Source organism: Heliangelus exortis, chromosome 3, assembly GCF_036169615.1.
Source record: "Heliangelus exortis chromosome 3, bHelExo1.hap1, whole genome shotgun sequence".
NCBI classification, from domain to species: Eukaryota; Metazoa; Chordata; class Aves; order Apodiformes; family Trochilidae; genus Heliangelus; species Heliangelus exortis.
The window spans coordinates 74,662,670-74,680,936 of NC_092424.1; the positions used below are offsets into that span (position 1 = coordinate 74,662,670).

Consider the following 18,267-nt stretch of genomic DNA (forward strand, 5'->3'; position numbering starts at 1 on the left):
AGTGCTGGTTGATAAAAACACGCATTTAGGTTTGGGTTTCTGTAGGACTTTTAATATGAGTGCAGGAGTACCTTCTGTCTACCTACATTTACTTACCTGGGAGAAGCTGGTTGTCTTCAGGGAGCATCAGAACCAGTTATCTATACTTGGCAGTCTTGATACTAGCAAAGTGTTTGGGGGGTTGTTGGTTTTCTTTTGGCTTACCTTTCCTCAGCAGAGCTTTTCTGCGTGTTTGATTTGTCTCCTTTCTTCTGATAGAGACAAACACGCATGGTGTTTTGGAGGGAAGATGAAGGAACTCTTTCTCCATGTGAGATATGCACTGGTTTTTCTCTGCCCATTTCTCAGACCCCCCCTCCCCACCTTGCATGAGAAGAGCTACAGGAGTGCAGTCTTTTTTCTGCTTCAGTTTTTGGTCTCTTGTTTTCACTTCCAAAAATCCTCTGAGATGTCAGCTAAGAATTTTTTGTTTGAAGGTGGAATACTTTGGATAATCTGAGGTGATTCTGATGATGGGTTTGAAGATTTGGGCTTGAAGAACTGCTATGCTGTTTTATTGTGTTAAAGAAGGCTGTGTTCCACTTACTCAAAGGGTACTTAGAACCTTGTTTTCATCTTATGACTATTTTAATATGAAAATTTGAATCAATTTATTACTTAAGAACCTTAAAGTGCTGCTTTGTTTTAGGTGCTGGCTCTGGATCTGTTTCTTCCTGAACACCAGAGTAGAAAGGACAGGTCATTAGAAAGATTGTTTTTCATCAGTTCTTACTGTGATGAAAAGAAGGCCAAATTAAAAGTGGAGTCATAACTATTGAGAGGAAAAAATCTGTTGAGACTTGTTTAAATGTTATGCTCAATGGATTATACTGTCCAGCTGAATAATCTTTTGTTTTCTCTTTGTTTAGTATTTAAAACATCAGCTTATCCAAGACTATGCTGTGTGCAAAAGCTTCTAACCCACAAGAAGCTCTTGTATGTTCATTTACTGCTGTCCTTGCTTAAGGGGACTTCATATATTCTTGTAGAAAAATGGCTATAGCCTATATAGCTGGCCAGTTTGTTGCTTTGTTGATCACTTTATGCTTCAGTTGCATGAAAGAACTATGTATGCAGGTGATCAGAAAAAGGCCTTTACTTATGTTCCTCTGTTGCTGGTGTACTGAATACTGCAGTCACTTACAGCTTTATTCAATCTCTTTAGAGGTGGGATCAGTTCTTCATGGAATGGAAACAAGCATTTATTTTTCAGAAGGGAATATAATTGTTCTGAAATAATTCAATCCTTAAAACACAACAGTTAATCTGAAGTATTTTTATTATGGTTTAACCATCTTCCAGCAATTTGAGGATTCTCTGTCCTCTCATATCTTCTGCTTGAATACAGAAGACATTACATCACTCTCCTGTGCATAAAGCAGTTTTTAAAATCAGCAGTGTCAGAGAAACTGCTGTCTTTACACATGGTTATCTTTTGTGCTTTGCATTAATGCCACTCATGCCTTGACTGGTGAGAAGTCTTTGGTAATTTCTTAAACCATACTAACATATGTTGGTATCTACGTACAGATTTCTTACATGGATTATCTGAGTGCAGAAAATACAAGCAAAATTTAATAATCTGAGATTAAGGGGATATTGGAGCAAATAGTCTTAGTTTTTATGTGGTGAAAAAATCCCTCCCTTTTTGTATTTTATTGTGCTATGATTGTTAAACTAGTGTTGTCTTGAGATTTTCTGCTGTGGTGCATGTTCTATGTACTCTAGGGTTTGGTGACAATGATGAGTCTCTCTTTAGCCAGGGAAAGGAGCAGAGCTCCACAGAGGTGTGGTGGGGACACTACACCTGACAGTAGCATGAGCTGAACCCAACCAGGAGAAATTTTTTTGTACGTTTTCTCATAGTGTATTAAGTTGATGGATAAGATGTATCTAACTTCTGGGATGAGGGGAATGTTTTCTTTCTATTTCCTCCTCATTTACCCAGAAGGCTTACTCTTGGAAATTGCCAAATGGCTTCTTCGGTGTCAACCCTTTTGAATCATTCTGATACCCCTCATAGTTAGGTGCTATCAGACAGAAAGAGTTTGTGTGTGTTTAAATGAGAAATTTCAGGTCATAAATATTTTTTCAACTTCTTCCTTTAATAAAAATAACTTTGCTTTTTTAATTTGGAATATAAAAGAAAAAAAAATGGTCCCTGTTCTTCTTCTGTTATGGTCTTTTTTTAACTTAATTTGACAGTTTCTCTTATCTCATGTACATTATAGTGACTCCACATATTCATATGCTTTTATAAAAGCAAAAAAAAAAAATCAGATTTGTAACTAGTTTGGGATGTGTGGCAGTACTTGGAGTCAAGTTTCACAGCATATATCCTTATTGCTATGCAATGATGGCTTCTTAGAAGATTGAAGATTGTTTGGTGATTATTTTTTTATTATTTTCCACAGATAAAGTATAACACTTAGGTTGTTTCTCACAGGTGAGATACCATGATCATTGAACTGTCTGAGAGCAGTTACAGAAGTACCAGTGGCAGAATTCTGCCATATGTGCTCCTGCCGTTCAATTCTATTCAATTTCAGTTTTTTCATGTAATTTAGAATTTTGCTAAATGCTCTTTTGAGCAAAATTCCGAGATTAATTTCAGTTTTCTAGATTAACAGCTTGGTTTGATATTTTCTAGTTTAGCTGTGTGCTGCATGCAAGGTTCCTTCCTCTTTCTGAAAGTCTTGACGCTTGTAGAAGCTTCAAGAAGCTGTTGCAATCTGAAGAACAGACTGAGTAATAAAGACAAAGTAAAAGGCTCCCTTAGCTCCCATTAGGAAATTCATTGCATTTAGGCAATAGTTGTCTCTCTGGAGGTGGGAATCCAACTGGGAATATTGCAGATTTGTTTTCTGGCAGCCAGAATTGGTATCAAAATGTTTGATGGAAAAAATGCCCTGTTGTGATAAAGGGAGCAAAGCCAAAAAGGCAGTGGACTGTATTTGAAGTATCCTGAATCTCTTGTTTGTAGAGTGTGGCATTGAGATGGTTCTTCTGCTTTTTGTTCGCTGTGAATCTCAGATGAAGGCACCCAAAACACTGCTGATACCATCAACACATTGGAGTGTGATAAGAGACCTTCAGGGCTGTAGCTCACTGATGTGTAACACACAACTGAAGTTCTAGCCATTTGCATCCTTACTTATAACTTGTTTTGACATCTTCAGGGAAACAGCTTTTTCATGTCCAGATTATTGTTGGAGAAGGATGAGTTCTGGGTGCATGGGACAGTTATTTTTGAGAAACATGCAAAAAAGCCTATATGGACAAGGCAGTTGTTACAAATATCTTTTGCTATTTTAAATACCCTGAGTATTTTTGGAGTTCTGTTGGCTCTAGCTGGTATTTTAGAATTGAACTCTGAAAGCAGCAATGAAAATCTGTTGCATGTTTCCAACGTAATTAGGCTGCTGTGAACTCTGCTTATCACCCTGATCTGAATGGTTCTAAAATTGTTGTCATGATCAGTCTTCCTTGCCTTTTGTATTTATGAACTTGCAGATGTGGCCTGGAGTAAACTTTAAACTTTTCAACTATGTTGAACATAGTGGGCTGAAGCATCCCTGGCTTTTTATCAGGCAGTAGATGTTTTCCTGTAGGTAACCTAGAGATTGTGCTAAAAGCACTTGGGGGCATAAGAGCAAATGGGATGTATGGGACATAAAGTGATTGTTATTGTTGCAGACATTGCAATTATAGCTAAGGTATGTTATTATTATTCTCTGAGTTTCCTTATGTTCTCCTTGTTGGTCTGAAACTTTTACCTCTTTTGGCTTTTAACACAGCTGCAACTTTTCTTGGGACAAGGTATTTTAATTTTTCTGCTTGAAACCCCCGTACTGTTTTATTCAGTTTCTTCAGGAATGTCAATTTTACAATGGAAGAAATCTCAGCAGATTGCAGACAAAGTTTAATCTTGTCTCGCTGCAGAGGAATCTGATTATTTTTCCTAGGAGCCACTTTTTCAAACAATCTTTCTTATTATATATTTTTTTCAGGAGTAACCAGGTCTATTCATGCATGATCCCATTAAATTAAACCAACATTAGATATGTGCTCTCATTTGACACATGCCTTGCAAATATCTTTCTCAGTTTAAAAATCACCAGCCTGTATTTTTCGTCACAGTGAGAGAAGAATGTGAATTTTTAGGTTTGGTTTGTTTTTTTTTTTTTACCACGTGGGTGAATGGAGTGTTTAGTATCAGAAATTTGAGCAGAATTAGTTCCTTGATATCTTCATGAAGCAGAGGGAAGTCTCATAGGAAAACTGTGTCCATTAAAGCTGAATGGAAAAACTTCACTTAAAGATACAATTTTCTTCAATCATTAGAGAAAATAATATGAATGTTACTACCTCGCATTCAAGCTATGCATGGTAGTCTTAAGACTGAGGCTTTCTAGCACGCTCCTGGTGAAACTTATCAAAACATTCTCATTGCTACATCTTTTGTCAGCTGTTACTGTATATCTGCAGAACTTAGGAACCAACAGTGTCCTACCTTCAGTCATTTGACTCTAAGAGGGAGGTGTGGGAAGGAAAATTCCTTTGACTTCTTTACAGGTAGTTTTTGGGCTTCAGTCTCTCTTTGCTTTGGGTTGAATAGTTTATTGAGCATCTTAAACTTGGAAGAAATGCAGGCATCCTTAGTAGGGAAACTGATTTTGGTACACACCCTCAAACCAGAGCTTACTGTCAAAATGTCTTTCTTCTGAAAGAGTTTGAAATGGATAGCCCCCCCTCCAAAAAAAGGTCCAGGATAGAAACATTGTTCTTACTGGAGCCTCTTGGAAATTTAGATTTTTTAATTTTTTTTTTTTAACCCACTTCCAACTGTGGAGACTTCACTCTCATTCAGATTACATATAGGTCATTGAAGTGTCAGTGTGCTGATCCTAGATGAATTACATATTAAGAGTATGCCAGTACTCAGGAAGAATATACAAATAAACTAACCCTGGACTCAGAGCAGTTTCTGTCACCTGTTCTTGTGTGCAGTGCCACCAAGGTAGAAACAAATATCAAATCAAACTGGTAGACTTGAGGGTTTCCAGCAAACTCTTAGGTTAGTGGGCTGTTGATGAGAATAGTGTGACAGGGCAATGGAAGTTAGTCACTGGTCTTGTTCAGAAGCAATGAAGTGGAGTTTCACAACATCATAAAGTCAAGCTACATGTCTTTCCTTTTCTTGAGTTTGTTACAAAGACTGGGAACTAGAGACACTGCTTGTGGAAGGTGGTTTTTCATCTGAAGTTTGATGAACTTAGACTTCCAGGTGCTGTTTTTTTTTTTTTTTCCACAGCTCTGCTACTGATAGATGATCCTTTCTCCAGGGCACCAAATGAGAAGTCAATAACTGACGCAAATTCTGTTAAAAGTTGATGGTCTGGCATGTGCTAAATTAGTGAAAAAATAGCCTTTGAGTTTCCCTAAGGATAGTTTGAGTGGGTATATGAAAGTGTTTAAGCAAAATGTCAGATGGCAAACTGGATGTGTTCAAGAAAGGTCATGTGCATTGCCAACATTAAGTATTTGCTTAGGGAATCGACCTGTCTGAGAGGCCCTGGCAGTGGGACTTTATCTGTTACTTTTTGCCATGAGTTGACATTCATTTCCTAGGTGAACAAAATCTTCATAGTAATAAATCTCTCCTATAAAAACTATTAAACTTAGGGTAGAGTTGTCAGTGCTTCTATACTGGAAATTTCTGATGTGCCAAATACTCACCAGTCTTGCATATTTGTTTTTAGTTCATTACTTTTTTTTTTTCCCTTGACAGAAGACTTCTGCAGGCCTCCCATTCTACTGTAAGGTATTTGTAGAGAGAGGCACTATGCAGGATAGGAAAATTTATCTGTATCAGCTGAAACTTCCATTTCAGGATAGATATTTCAAAGTATACACAGATAAATTTTCCTATCCTTGAAATAGTAGCAAATATGAAGCTTCTAAGCCTGATTTATACCGTGTGCTGTGTTTTATTGAAAATCCTTACATATGTTTTACTTTCTGTTATGATGGACGAAGTTTAACCATTTCTGGAAAATAAAGCATGTGTGATTATTTTTTAATCTTTTTCTCCATGTGTGTTCTGCAGTATGTGTCAGTGTTGAGCAGTACTTGTAGCAGAGTAGTGGTATCTGGTAGGGAAAGCTGAGGTACTAGAGGGCAGATGCAGTGTTTCTGAGACGTGTGACAGGACAAGTAGCCTGAGAGAAATGCTTGAAGCTGGGACTAGGGTGATCAGAAAGAAGTGGAGTAAATGTAAAAGTGTCTTGAGTTATGCACATGGGATAAGACATCGCTGTAAGCAATCTGTCACAGAGAGTAGCAGCAGTGCTGTTGCAGGCTTCCTTCCTTAGGAATTAACTGGACTTGAGAAAAGAAAAGTTGGGCATAAATGACTGAAGGATCTCAAAAATCTCTACACTGGATGAGGACCCATGCAGATGTAAAGACCCTGATTCTTTCTTCAGGCCTTGTGGCAAGTTTGGGAGCACTGAAAACTTAATCTATAGAAGACTTGATTCTCCAGATCAGTCAATTGGCAGCAGGTTGCACTGTAATTTACTGGAGGTAACTTGAGGACTGTGGGTGAAACAAGGATGTATGTGTCACTGGACAAAGGAGAAAAAAACTTTTCAGTTAAGCAGTTTGGAAATTCTAAATTTTTTGCAAAGGACCCCTTCATGGATTCTGTTTTCCTCAGTAATTTTACAGTGAATTACTTTAAAAAAGAATAGTATACTTGCCTAGACAGATAAACAGATTAAAGTTAAGATTTTTTAAAAATAATTTGTAATGCTGCAATCTGAAGAAGTTTGTTCAAGAGACTTAAATTTTTGTGAAAAACGTCTGTGAGAGATCAGTTGAATGTATATTTGGGTTACATGGCAAGACTGTTTGTTCCCTGCATACATAACACTAACACACCATCGTTGTAGAGACATCTGTAATCCATTTGTTTTGATTACCTTACCTGTAGAACAACTTGTGTGTGAATAACAGTACTCTAACACAAGTGCCTGACTGTGAGTATACAGCTTGTTTTATTAGTTAGCAACGCAGAGGAAATATGCTAAGGTCATGAATTAATGTACCCTGTTAAATTCATCCTTAGGATATTTACCTAATCTAAACAAAAACATAATTTTCATTGTCTTTTCAACTATGTTTCTCACTTGTTAAATACTTCTGACAGAGAAGCACTCTTACTATGTTCAGGAATTCCTCTCAGTAATTCTGATTTTAATGTCTGTACTGTCTCTGTGTGCAATATTTTTTCCACAGATGGGAAATCCTGTGGTCGGAGGTACCTACAAAGGTGAATGGTCCCCAGGCTCGGCAGTTCACACCTTGTATCAAACAGATCAACTTTCCCACAAACTTAATCCGAATTGAAGTGAACAGCTCTCTTCTGGACTATTACACTGAATTGGATGCAGTAGTACTGCATGGTGTGAAAGAGAGACCTGTGCTCTCACTTAAGACTTCGATGATTGATATGAACGATATTGATGAAGAGGAGGATGAAGACAAGTATGGCTGTGGAATGGACAACCTCAATAAACAGTTCAGCATTGTTACCCTCAGGGAATGGCCGTCAAACGGATACTTTGATAAACTGCCTTACGAGGTAAGAAAAGCTTGTTTATACTTAATGTACTTGTCTTGATCATTAGGGGTGCATGCAAAGATGCTTTATAGTGTACTGGTCAAGATTTTTTTTTATTTTTCATTTTTCCAGTTAGAGCTCCTTGCATGCTTTTGTGAATCTTCTACAATTGTTGTATAGCTATTCTTTGAATTATGTAACTGTCTACTTCCATATGTGGATATTAATTAGCAAACCACTTTGCTAGTATTTGCATATTTCTCAAGAACCTGTCCACTCACAGAGTTTTTACGCCAGTTATTCTAGCCTTGAATTCCTAGATCTTGGACCTAGAAGCTTCTGATAGCTGCCCACTAGTTTCAATCCTCAAGCTGGACAAGGAAGATTTTTACTGGAGGTTGTCCCAGATGAAACAATATAGCAGATGAAATGTATAAACCAGAATTTATTGTAAACAACAAAGGATCTTAAAAGCTAGACTAAGAAGGTATAAATTGGATCATATGAGTGTTAGGATATTAGGGTAGCAGAATTATAGTGTTAGAATAACAAACAAGAAAATAACAATTAAATATACAAAGAATTAAACATTTGGATAACAGTTACACAAGGCTAGTTGAGTACTTACCAATTACTTATCAGTAGGTTTTATACTAGTTCTTGAACAAAAGTATTGCCTACAGGCAATGTGATAATACAACTGTAGTTTTGTAAGGATCATAAAGACTTAAAGTTAAGAATTCATATATAGGGATTTGATACCTCTTACCCTTCAGTGGCTATGGCTGGGTGTCCCTTTTCCTCCTCATCATGTGAAGTCACTCAAGCAGGCATCTCACCAATCAAGATGGGAGTAAAAGTGATTGGCTGCTGTCATTTAACTACTTAGCAATACATCCAACACTTTCTATTGGAGAACAAAAGGGAAGCAAGGGAAAAGCTAAGGCAGCCTTTTCTTCATTACACAAATTCTTATGTTTATCTGTTCTTGTTTGGTCTTTGTTCGGTTCAGCTAGAGCCAAACTGAGCTCCATGTTTTCAGCACTGAAGAGTAGCTGGCACCACACAGACCAACTTAGCCTTCTCTTGGTACTTTAAAGATTGTTACCAGTTCAGAGTCTGCTATGCCCTTTGCTTTCTATGGAAACTCTCCAACTGCAGGCAAAGGGCAGTGAAGCTGAGACAAAGAGCAGTTGAATCATAAAGGAAAACTGAGGCAGCGTGTGCTGATACAGAGATATGAAAAAAACGAGTTGAGAGCTGGAAGTGGCTTGTTAAAGGCTAAAACTTTCTTTTCCTCTTATCTCTCATAAAACCCCAAAACTTTTGTTCCTGGAACTGCCAAAATTCCATATTACTATGAAATAAACTTCTTCTACCCTGATAAGTTCTGAATCATGGTGCATTTAAAAAGTGTTATAGTTGGGCTTCTGTACACTGTCTTAATTTTATGTTTGTTACTCTTTATTTTACTCTTTTTTTTTATCCTTAGCACAGAAAACAGTTGTGAAGAAACTACTCCTTTCAGATTCTCTGGCAGGGGGGCAGTTGCAAGTGTGCTCAGAGTCAGTGTAGACAAACACTTTCTTTCCTGTAATTTCCAGTATAATGAGATTATGAAGTATGATTGCTGAATATTGTGTGCAGGCCAGGAAATTCTCATTGAGGTGTAGCCATTTACAGAGACTAGTACTGTAGTTAGAGTAAGAATTGACAGATTAAATAATTATCTTCACCTCTCCTGAAATAAACTGAATTTGCATACAGTAGAAAGGAGCCTTTACTTGGTGGTGAGACCTCTGGTCTTGGGCAGCGATGTGATTATTCCTGCTTTTTGGAGTACTGCTGTCTGGCATAGAACCAAATGTTTGTTTACTGCAGTAACTCATCAAATGTTCAGAGTTCTTGTTCTTGAATTAGACTCACTTGTGAAAGAGAAACAAAGATGGTGAAGAATGCTGTCACCAACTGCAGGGCACTTTCAAAAATACATGGCCTAATAAAATAGTGTTTTGCTTTTTCACAACTTATGTCTGTAAGTACCCTAGTTTAGTACGTGAAGGCTATGTCTAGGTGACCATGTGCCCTAATAACTTGCAGGTTTGCTGCTCTTGTAAAGAGAAAAGAGAAAGAGAATTTTAAAACTCTGTCTTTCTCCACTGTATTTATCTCCTGTTTTAAGTATTCTTCAGTTCTTGAGTTTTTGGTGGGATTTTTTTTTGTTTGTTTGGTTGGTTTGGTTTGGTTTTTTTCTGCAATGGAGTAATAAATGAGGGTACTAACTGGTTGGACTAGATGATCTATAGAGGTCCCTTCCACCTTAATGTTTCTGTGATTCATCCTGAGTTAGTTCTACTGGTGGTGGTTTTTTTCCCCCGAATCCATGTAGTGCTTAATATATTATTTCTTTTTCTTGATGCTTGTACATCAGTACTGAATTAAAGAAAGTACATTGTATATGCAAAGGTGCAGTTGATTCCAGAGCACCTTAAACCGTGTAACTGCTTGAAAGTTTGGGAATGTGTTAGTACTAATCATTCAAATAAATGAATTTTAGAGAAAACTTGATTTAAAGGTAGGAAGTCTTGTTTGAAAGGCTGGATAAATTAATTTATATATAGTAGACTACCCTAGAGATTGAATAATCTCCTTTCTGTTCCACATATTAAGATTACAGTTTAAGTAAGTTAACTTAAACTTACAGCTTAAGTTTATGTGGCCCTGTTATTCCTATGAACTTGTACGTTCATATTTTTTCTTGTGCTTTTCTGCCTTCCTGTTTGTGTACCAGCTTCCTTTTTAATCCATTTTTTAACATGTTTGTTTTCATGAATGCATTTATATGGTCTATCAATACGAAGCACATTTTTTTTCTTCTTCTTTGATTTAAAGAAACTGAAAATAGAGGTGGAATATTTATGGGAAAACTACAAATTGCTATTTCTGGACTGATTTTGTAATGGCAAAAATCCCAGTCTCTTACTTCCTTGGTCCAGCTTCAAAGGTTTGGGTATCAGAACAACAAAAATGTTGTACTTTGTAGTATGACAGTCTTGTATTGCATCAAGTATGGGCACAGTACACTGCATGCTGTCTTCAAGACTCACAAGTGTCAGATTTTTCTGGGGAAGTGTTCAATCCTTGTAATGTTGAAGACAGACAACCGCTGACTCCTTCCAGTTTTGATTGATACATTACATGAAAAATTGTTTTTTTTTTTTATATATTCATGTTGATTGTGAACATGTAACTGTCCTACGTCTTCATACCTGTGCTCATTTCTAATCTGAGCTGCTTCAGGCTTTTTCATACGACCCATTATTCACAGAATACACAGGCTAAATGGTTTTATATGCTAATCTTAATGTAGGCAGCAGTACCTTCAGCCTTTGTTTTGCCTTCATTGTCTTTCTGAAACTTCCACAGACTATCTTGTAGATTGTGTTGTTCCTTGGAATGGCATTAGGAATGGCTTGCAACAGTGTGAGCAGCCAAAAAAACCATTATAAGAGTCTCTCTTGCCAACAGAAGAGAGATTCTTGACTCCAGGGGTACAGACTTACATAGGAGAAAGTGTGAAATCCTGGATGAACTGAGTGAGAGAATTTTCCTTTCCTGCTCATGGACGGTGTTAACCAGTGCTGAGCAGCTGTGCAGTACTTGTACCATCATCTGTTCCCCAGAATTACCGTAAAATTGAGGAAGGGTTTTCTAGCAGAGGCTGCATGTCCTTGTCTTTCTTCCCAGTTATCTTTGACTAACTCGTGCTGCTTGTAAGGTGGAAGTGGTAAGGCTTTACTCTTAGTTGCCTTTGCAGGAACGCTTGAGACCTGAAAGCCTGAACAAATTAAAAGCCTTTGAGAAAGGTGGTGAATGCCTGCCATACCTGTTGTGCAGTTTGAGAGTCATCAAGCTGTGCCAGGTACCAAGAACCTAACTTTAGATTCTTCAGAGAGGAGAGTCAGAGGAAATTCTGCATGCTGCAGTCTGAAAGATATCTTTTTATGTCAAAATTCTATTAAAAATATAAATGACATTTTTGTCATTCCTTGAAGCCAGTTTTTCCTGAAGCTGAAGATTTTTTCCTCAGCATTTATGAGGTGTTCATGTCTACTGGGGAAGTGAATTTCACCACTAAATGTGGATTTGGCACCTGTGTTCAGGAAAATGGGTCTTGAATGTAAAATCTTCATCCCTGAAATGAACCTTAGATACAAGAGTTGCAGCAGTAAGCAGGAGCATTTTTAAGTATCGTACACTTTTTTCCCCTCAATAGTAAACTTCTGCCATTTTTCCAGAATAAATATTTGTAGGCTTTCAGATAATCAGCAAGATTTGATGCCTTTCTTTGGAAAGAGAAACTCACAGGGGGCTTAAAAGCTGTCTTAGCAGCTAATAACCGTATGGCACAAGATTCTGCTCAGTTAATGGCCAATATACTGCCAGTTGCTATAGCAGTCTGAGCTCAGAGCAATGGCACATGAAGATCTCTCTTTAGTCCTTCTGGAGTCTTGATTATTCGATTGTGCAGCCTGTTCTATTCAAGAAGGGGTTTAAAACTTTACAGCTTTTCATTGGTCAGGAGATCACAGCTTACCAGCCTGGTGATGTAAAGCCTGCTCTGCCAAAGCATGTTATTTGAGTGAAATCAAGAAAAGAGACACTTAAATGGTTGTTCTGTGAAACAGTGGCAAGATGCGCTTTTCAGGTGTTCGCATGTGCTATGAAATGTGTATGTGTTTGCTGGTGCAAGCTGTAGGATTGTGACACTAGGGATTGTGTTTTCTGAAAGTATGCTGAGAAATGTCAGAATCCCTAGAAAACCATCTTCTCTTTCCTACCGTTTCTCTTTGCTTTTTTGTGCACTTTTGTCCTTTATCTGAGCATGTCTTAATATCGATTCTAATTAATTTGAGTCTAAGCTATAGACCAGCTGCAGAAAGAAAAAAGGTGTAAGATTTGCATTTGTGTGTTTCTGAATGAGTGATTTTCCTAGGCCAATGAATTTTCCTGTTAGAGGGACTCGCACTGAAGAACTAAAAGAAGATATTTGTAGAAAGTGCAGATCCCTTAGGCTTGATCACTGTCCAACAATTATTTTCTAACCAAATCCAAATCTGCATTATCGGGCTCTATCCACAAAGTGATGTAAATACCTATTTGGTACAAATGGTTATTGCTTGCTCACATTCAGAAAAAAAAAGCTTTAAAAAGCTGAAGAAACTTTTGGTAGATAATACTATACCATTGGGGTTTTGCCCCATGTATTACAGAGTGTGGCGGACATCCTATCTGAGCTTATTGGTGAATGTTGCAGTGGATGAGATGTCTGGGGTTTTAAAGTTGTATTTTTAAATTGATAATTCAAAATACACGTGGATATGCAAGATGCTGCAGTCAGGAGCTGTGATGACAGTAGACACGTATGGATAAGTTACGAGTCAGGTTCTTCTCTGTGCTAAACCAGCACAGAATGAATTTGTATACTGCTGTTTGTTGAATTTTTGTGGAGAATTTTGATCTAGAAACCTCTACTTTTTGGAGGTTTCCACTGTTGTGTGTGTTGATCTCACCACACCTCTTAAGCTGGCACATGCTATATTTGCCTTGGAAGGGGGAAAAAAAATACTTCTGTACTTTTGGTCCATCACAGTCTAAAGAGGTCACTAGTATTGTATAAATTGTATCTTTTTTTCCCATTTATGCTACCCTGTATTGGTTTTCCAATAATCTTTGGTTTTACTGGCCTATTTATAAGAAAGTATGAAATAACAATGGTTGTAGTAATTTTTCATAAATACAGAATAGAAACTGTTCTTTGTGAGAAACTGTTACAAAATTAGTTTTCAAAGCAGACAGTCAACACTGCAGCATTCTTGGAATCACCATGAACATGGTGTAGCACCACAGAGTGTATCATGTCACACATGCATTATGCTTTCAAATTGTACTTTTTGCTAGGGCAAACACACAAAAAAAGTGAAATTCTGACAGACACCGTACTCCAAACTAGCAGTGGTTAATGGCTGTTGGCCTGTAGGTTTGGGCCTTGTTATCTTTTTTAATCAAAAGCCAGAAAAGAAGTACTTTATATATTAATGTCATAGTAGTGGCATTTTGTTATATTTTTCGTTCTAGATATTATGAATTAGCATCATTTCAGTAAAAAAAAATAAAGTTTTATTTTTCTGATTAAGATATTCATGTAGTAAAAGATTTATATTAGGTGAGGAGGGTCACAACATCCTGTACACTATGAAACTCATTGAAATCATGAATTAGTGTAAAGGGACATTGGTGAGAAATTTATAGTTTCATTCATCATTAGCTTTACTGCCCAGAAGTTACAAAATAGGTTTTTTTTCACTGGATGTTATTTGTGTTACTTTGTTTCTATCAGACGTTATTACACCAAATTAATTATGGACATAAATTTACCTAACTATGCAGCCTTTGCTAAGCTCTCTGCTCTGAGAAAATTTAATAAGAATGTGAAAAATCGAGTTAAAAGGCATTTAGAAAATATGTATTTAGGTGACTTATGAAGCATGGACTAGGAAAAAGATTGCAAAATAATTTATAGCTGTCTTTCAGAATATTGAAAATTATTTGAGGTTAACTGATGTTCTTAGAAAAATAAGTATATGTGTAGGTATCTACTATTAGAATGCTAAGCAAAACTGTTATACAACTTTTAAATTCAAGTATTGGTCTAAGCCAAGCAAAAATCAAGATCTGAACTTGGAATTATATCTGTGTTAGCTCCTGATTAGTTTTCTTTCTCTCTCAGATACCAAAATGTCCAATGTCAGTTGGGAGCAAACTTGGTTATTATAATATATTAACTGCAATCATTATATATGCATATATACTTATATATTTATGTATATTGCTGTCACATTGAAATGTCTGCATGGGTCCTCGGAATTAAGCTGAGGTGAGGAGTTCCAGGTACCTGCAGAGGGAAAAGGCCTGGGCTGTTTTTATGGGAAAGAGGGGAAGGCTTGAAATGAAGCTTAAGAGAAACCGTACTATATGCAAACACTGTATTTTGGCATCGGAGTCAAAGTTAAATTTTTTTTTAAAGTAATAGATTATGTTCAAAATCCAAATACTAAATCTGGAGCTGAGTAGGAAGTAACATTTTTCATTTCACAGGAAGTTGGATTGTTTTCTTGTTTTTTCTCTTCCAAAAGTGAAGGGGGGGAGGAGGGGAGGCGGAAGCTTGCTGCATAATAAACTGGTGCATTGGAAGAACAATCTGTTAGGATCTCACAAAAAGCTTCATTTTCATTTTATGTCAGTGTTATTCTAATTTTTGATGGTTTTGTCTTATGAATCCTTACATCAAAATTAAATGTTATGTTATTTTTGAAAGGGCCACAGGACTTTCCTCAGTTTAAGCTATTTTGTGGGTTGCTTGGTTATAATTTACACCAATTCATTTCTGCAAGTTATTGTTTCCCACTCTGCTTCCACTTGGTCGTTTATTGCTACATAACTGGAGTGCAGGAACTTAGAGCTGTTAAAGACAGCCCTATTAAACATTCAGTTTTAGATTTTGTTTTTACAAATGCATTTTCTCTTGGTTTCTGAACTAAGGGAAATATTTTTAAAGTATTTTTCTAATTTACTAAACCAAGTATTTATGTGTCTGTCTGTGATGATTTTCCTGTGGAAGGGAAAACAGAGCAGGATAGGAAATGGGGGATATTTCTTCATTTCTACGTGTGAGATAAGTCGTTAGGAAAACTTGGTGGTATAGTCAGACTAGGTATTCTGAAGCTGAAATTATTCTATCTGGTAAAGGTGAGAAGGGGTTTTACCTTTCAGATTTCAGTCTGGCATAGAACAAAATTGCACTCCAAGTATTACAGCAAGAAAAAGATAATTTCATAAAAGCAGATCTGAATATGTTGAATTTTTTACCTAGTTGCGTAGTCCAGCATGGGTGTGAGTGGACATAAGGTAGAAGACAAAACAGATTTTTGGAGCAAGAAGCAGATAAATCTGAAATCAGCTCAGGGTGTGGGGAAACTGGGACACGGTGTGTTTTTTCCATGTACTCTGCAAATCCGCTGCCATCTTAAAATACAAATTCAGAGAAGGAGGATGCCAACTCAGTGTTCTGATCAATGGCAGTGCAGACATTGTGAAGGGAAATATGTAAACATAGTGTTTACATATATATCACTGTTTAAATTAGCATGGGTAAAGAAACTTCTAATTTGAAAGCGTCCTGTCACTTTCAAACACTGATCTTCTTTTCCTTTCTTGTTTAATATGTTGTCAATTTGAGAAGGCAGCGCAGTCCTCTTTAATAGTTAATCAATGATTTATTTGAGAAGTTACTTTTAAGTAAAAGGATTTACTTTGCTTTGAAGTTAGAACATCTTTTCTTATTCCTTTGCAGTTTTCCCTTAACGTTTCAAGTGCTGTATGACCATCTCTGACTTTTTTCTGTTTTTAATATAGCTCATCCAGTTGATTTTGAGTCACCTCACAGTACCAGACCTGTGTAGACTAGCGCAAACTTGTAAGCTACTATATCAACATTGCTGTGATCCACTACAGTACATTCATCTCAGTTTACAACCTTACTGGGCAAGGATTAATGACACATCTCTGGAATACCTACAGTCTCGCTGCACTCTCATCCAGTGGCTGAATTTATCTTGGACTGGAAACAGGGGAGCCATCTCTGTTTCTGGATTTAGCAGGTCAGTGCTAAATGTACAGAAGTGTTTTGACAAGCTCAGTTTGCAGAGCTGCTGCACAGTAGTTTCAATATGTATTTGAAACCTTCTTAAAAGACAGTGTCTTGGGTTTACTATAAGGGTGTAATTGTTTTGTTGTAGAAAAACCAAACAGTTAAAATGGTAATATAGTCATTACAGCAGCAAAGTCCATTTTAATATGTAGAGTCTGCATGTGCCAAACTGCCTGTGACTGAAAGGCTTCTTCTAAGGGGAGCATTGTTTTGCTTTCTCCTGGGCTTCTAAAAGACTCCAGTAGAACCAAGCTGTCAAAAGTCCTTTTCATGAAGGAAATGTTTGTGGTTGTTCTTTGTACAAATGATTCATCAGTAGGACTGTATTAGAATGGCTGCAGTAATAAACTGATTACAGTGCATGCTTACAAAGTATGGGCCCTAAGTAATCACTGGAGTGCAATGTAAATGCAAATATTTTCATAAAAATGATTTAAAACATTAGCTCTGCTGGGAAACTGGGGGTTTGCATGTGCATCTTCCACTGAGCTGAAAATATACTGTTGCTGTAGGTCATTAAGAAAGCAAATTTGCAAGGAATCTTCTTTGTATAACAGCCTTGTTCTCTGCTTTCTTAGCAGATCACTTCTTGCTTCTTTACTCATTTGCATTAGTTAAACAGCATCTTATCAGTGCATTTCATTTAAACAAAAATTGCTGCTTCAGCTAAGAGGTAGTCAGCAATGGCAGGTGAAAGCAGAACTTGACTGATAAGGAACAGAAATATTTAGTATATCTATAAAGAATTTTTAATTCTCATTTGTTTTCTGAATAAAAAAGTTAAATCAAGTATTTAGACGTTCTGTTTCCTTTAATTCCTGGGTGCCTTCCCTGGGAAAGTCCAATAATTTGAAGAAATTGTCAAGATGAGTGTTGCTTCCTTTTTTCCAGTATAATCCAAAAACCCTGTACTCTTTTGTGGTAGAAAAAGGAGGTAGACATCAGATAGTTGTTGAATGGGTTACAAACATTTCTTCTATGTTTGGATTTCATATTAGCTACATTGTGCAGAGGGTAAATATGCGAGTTTTATTTGAGAATTCAATTCTGAAATAATTAAATGCTTGCTTTATGATACTTAGCTACGAAATCTTTGGCATTTTTTGAACATGCAGTGTTGCTAAAAATCTTTGCAATATTGAAAGAAATTAATTCAGAGACTTACAAACTTTGCAGTTTGTATTGTTGTTATTTCTGGCTTCCATTTATTTGAAAATGTCTTTATTTTTAATTAATCCTTTTTAAATGAAGTGCTGAACTAATCACAGCACTTACCTGTAGTCACCATTTCTAAAATAATACATATAATTCTTTGACAGTTAATCTGTAAATAAACATGATAATTTTGTAATGGATGATACTTATTCATAATGTGGAAAAAGTGTTCCTGGACATTGATACAATTGTAAAGTTATCTGTATTTCTAGGAAGAGATGCTGTCTGGGAATGGGAGATACAGTTCAATTGTAAATTTGAATAATTTTCAGGTTTGACTTCTGCTCTGAATTTTCACTTCTGAATCAAAATTTCTCCACTGCAACTAGATAGGGTTTTGGAAGTTTTCTTTTTCCTAACACAGAAGTAATTCTGCAATGCTTTCTTCTGTAGAAGTATCATTTTTAGTAAAATTTCTAAACACTAATTTTCATTTGGCATTCTTCATTGTCACAGCTTGGATTTGCTGGCCTCTAGGGAAAGAAAATTTGCTGCTCATTTGTTATGCAAGTATCTATTACTACAGGAGATTTATTAGAACAACACATGCTTTTCAAAAGCATTCAAAAAAAGTAGCTTCCTAATAAGAGATGCTGCCTTAAAGGAGAAATCTGCC

The 18,267-nt window shown here is 36.6% G+C and overlaps 1 protein-coding gene across 5 annotated transcripts in view; it reads left to right on the forward strand.

The window, feature by feature from the left end:
* FBXL4 (F-box and leucine rich repeat protein 4) overlaps positions 1-18,267 on the forward strand; it is a 61,800-nt gene that overhangs the window by 8,720 nt on the left and 34,813 nt on the right. For all 5 annotated transcript variants that reach the window (XR_011725329.1, XM_071741284.1, XM_071741287.1 and 2 more), the window contains exons 4-5: positions 7,342-7,687; positions 16,142-16,386. Coding sequence is in view for 4 of the 5 variants with exons in the window: in XM_071741284.1 (XP_071597385.1) it covers positions 7,342-7,687; positions 16,142-16,386 (591 nt within the window). In the remaining variant the exon portion in view is untranslated. The remainder of the gene's footprint in view (positions 1-7,341; positions 7,688-16,141; positions 16,387-18,267) is intronic.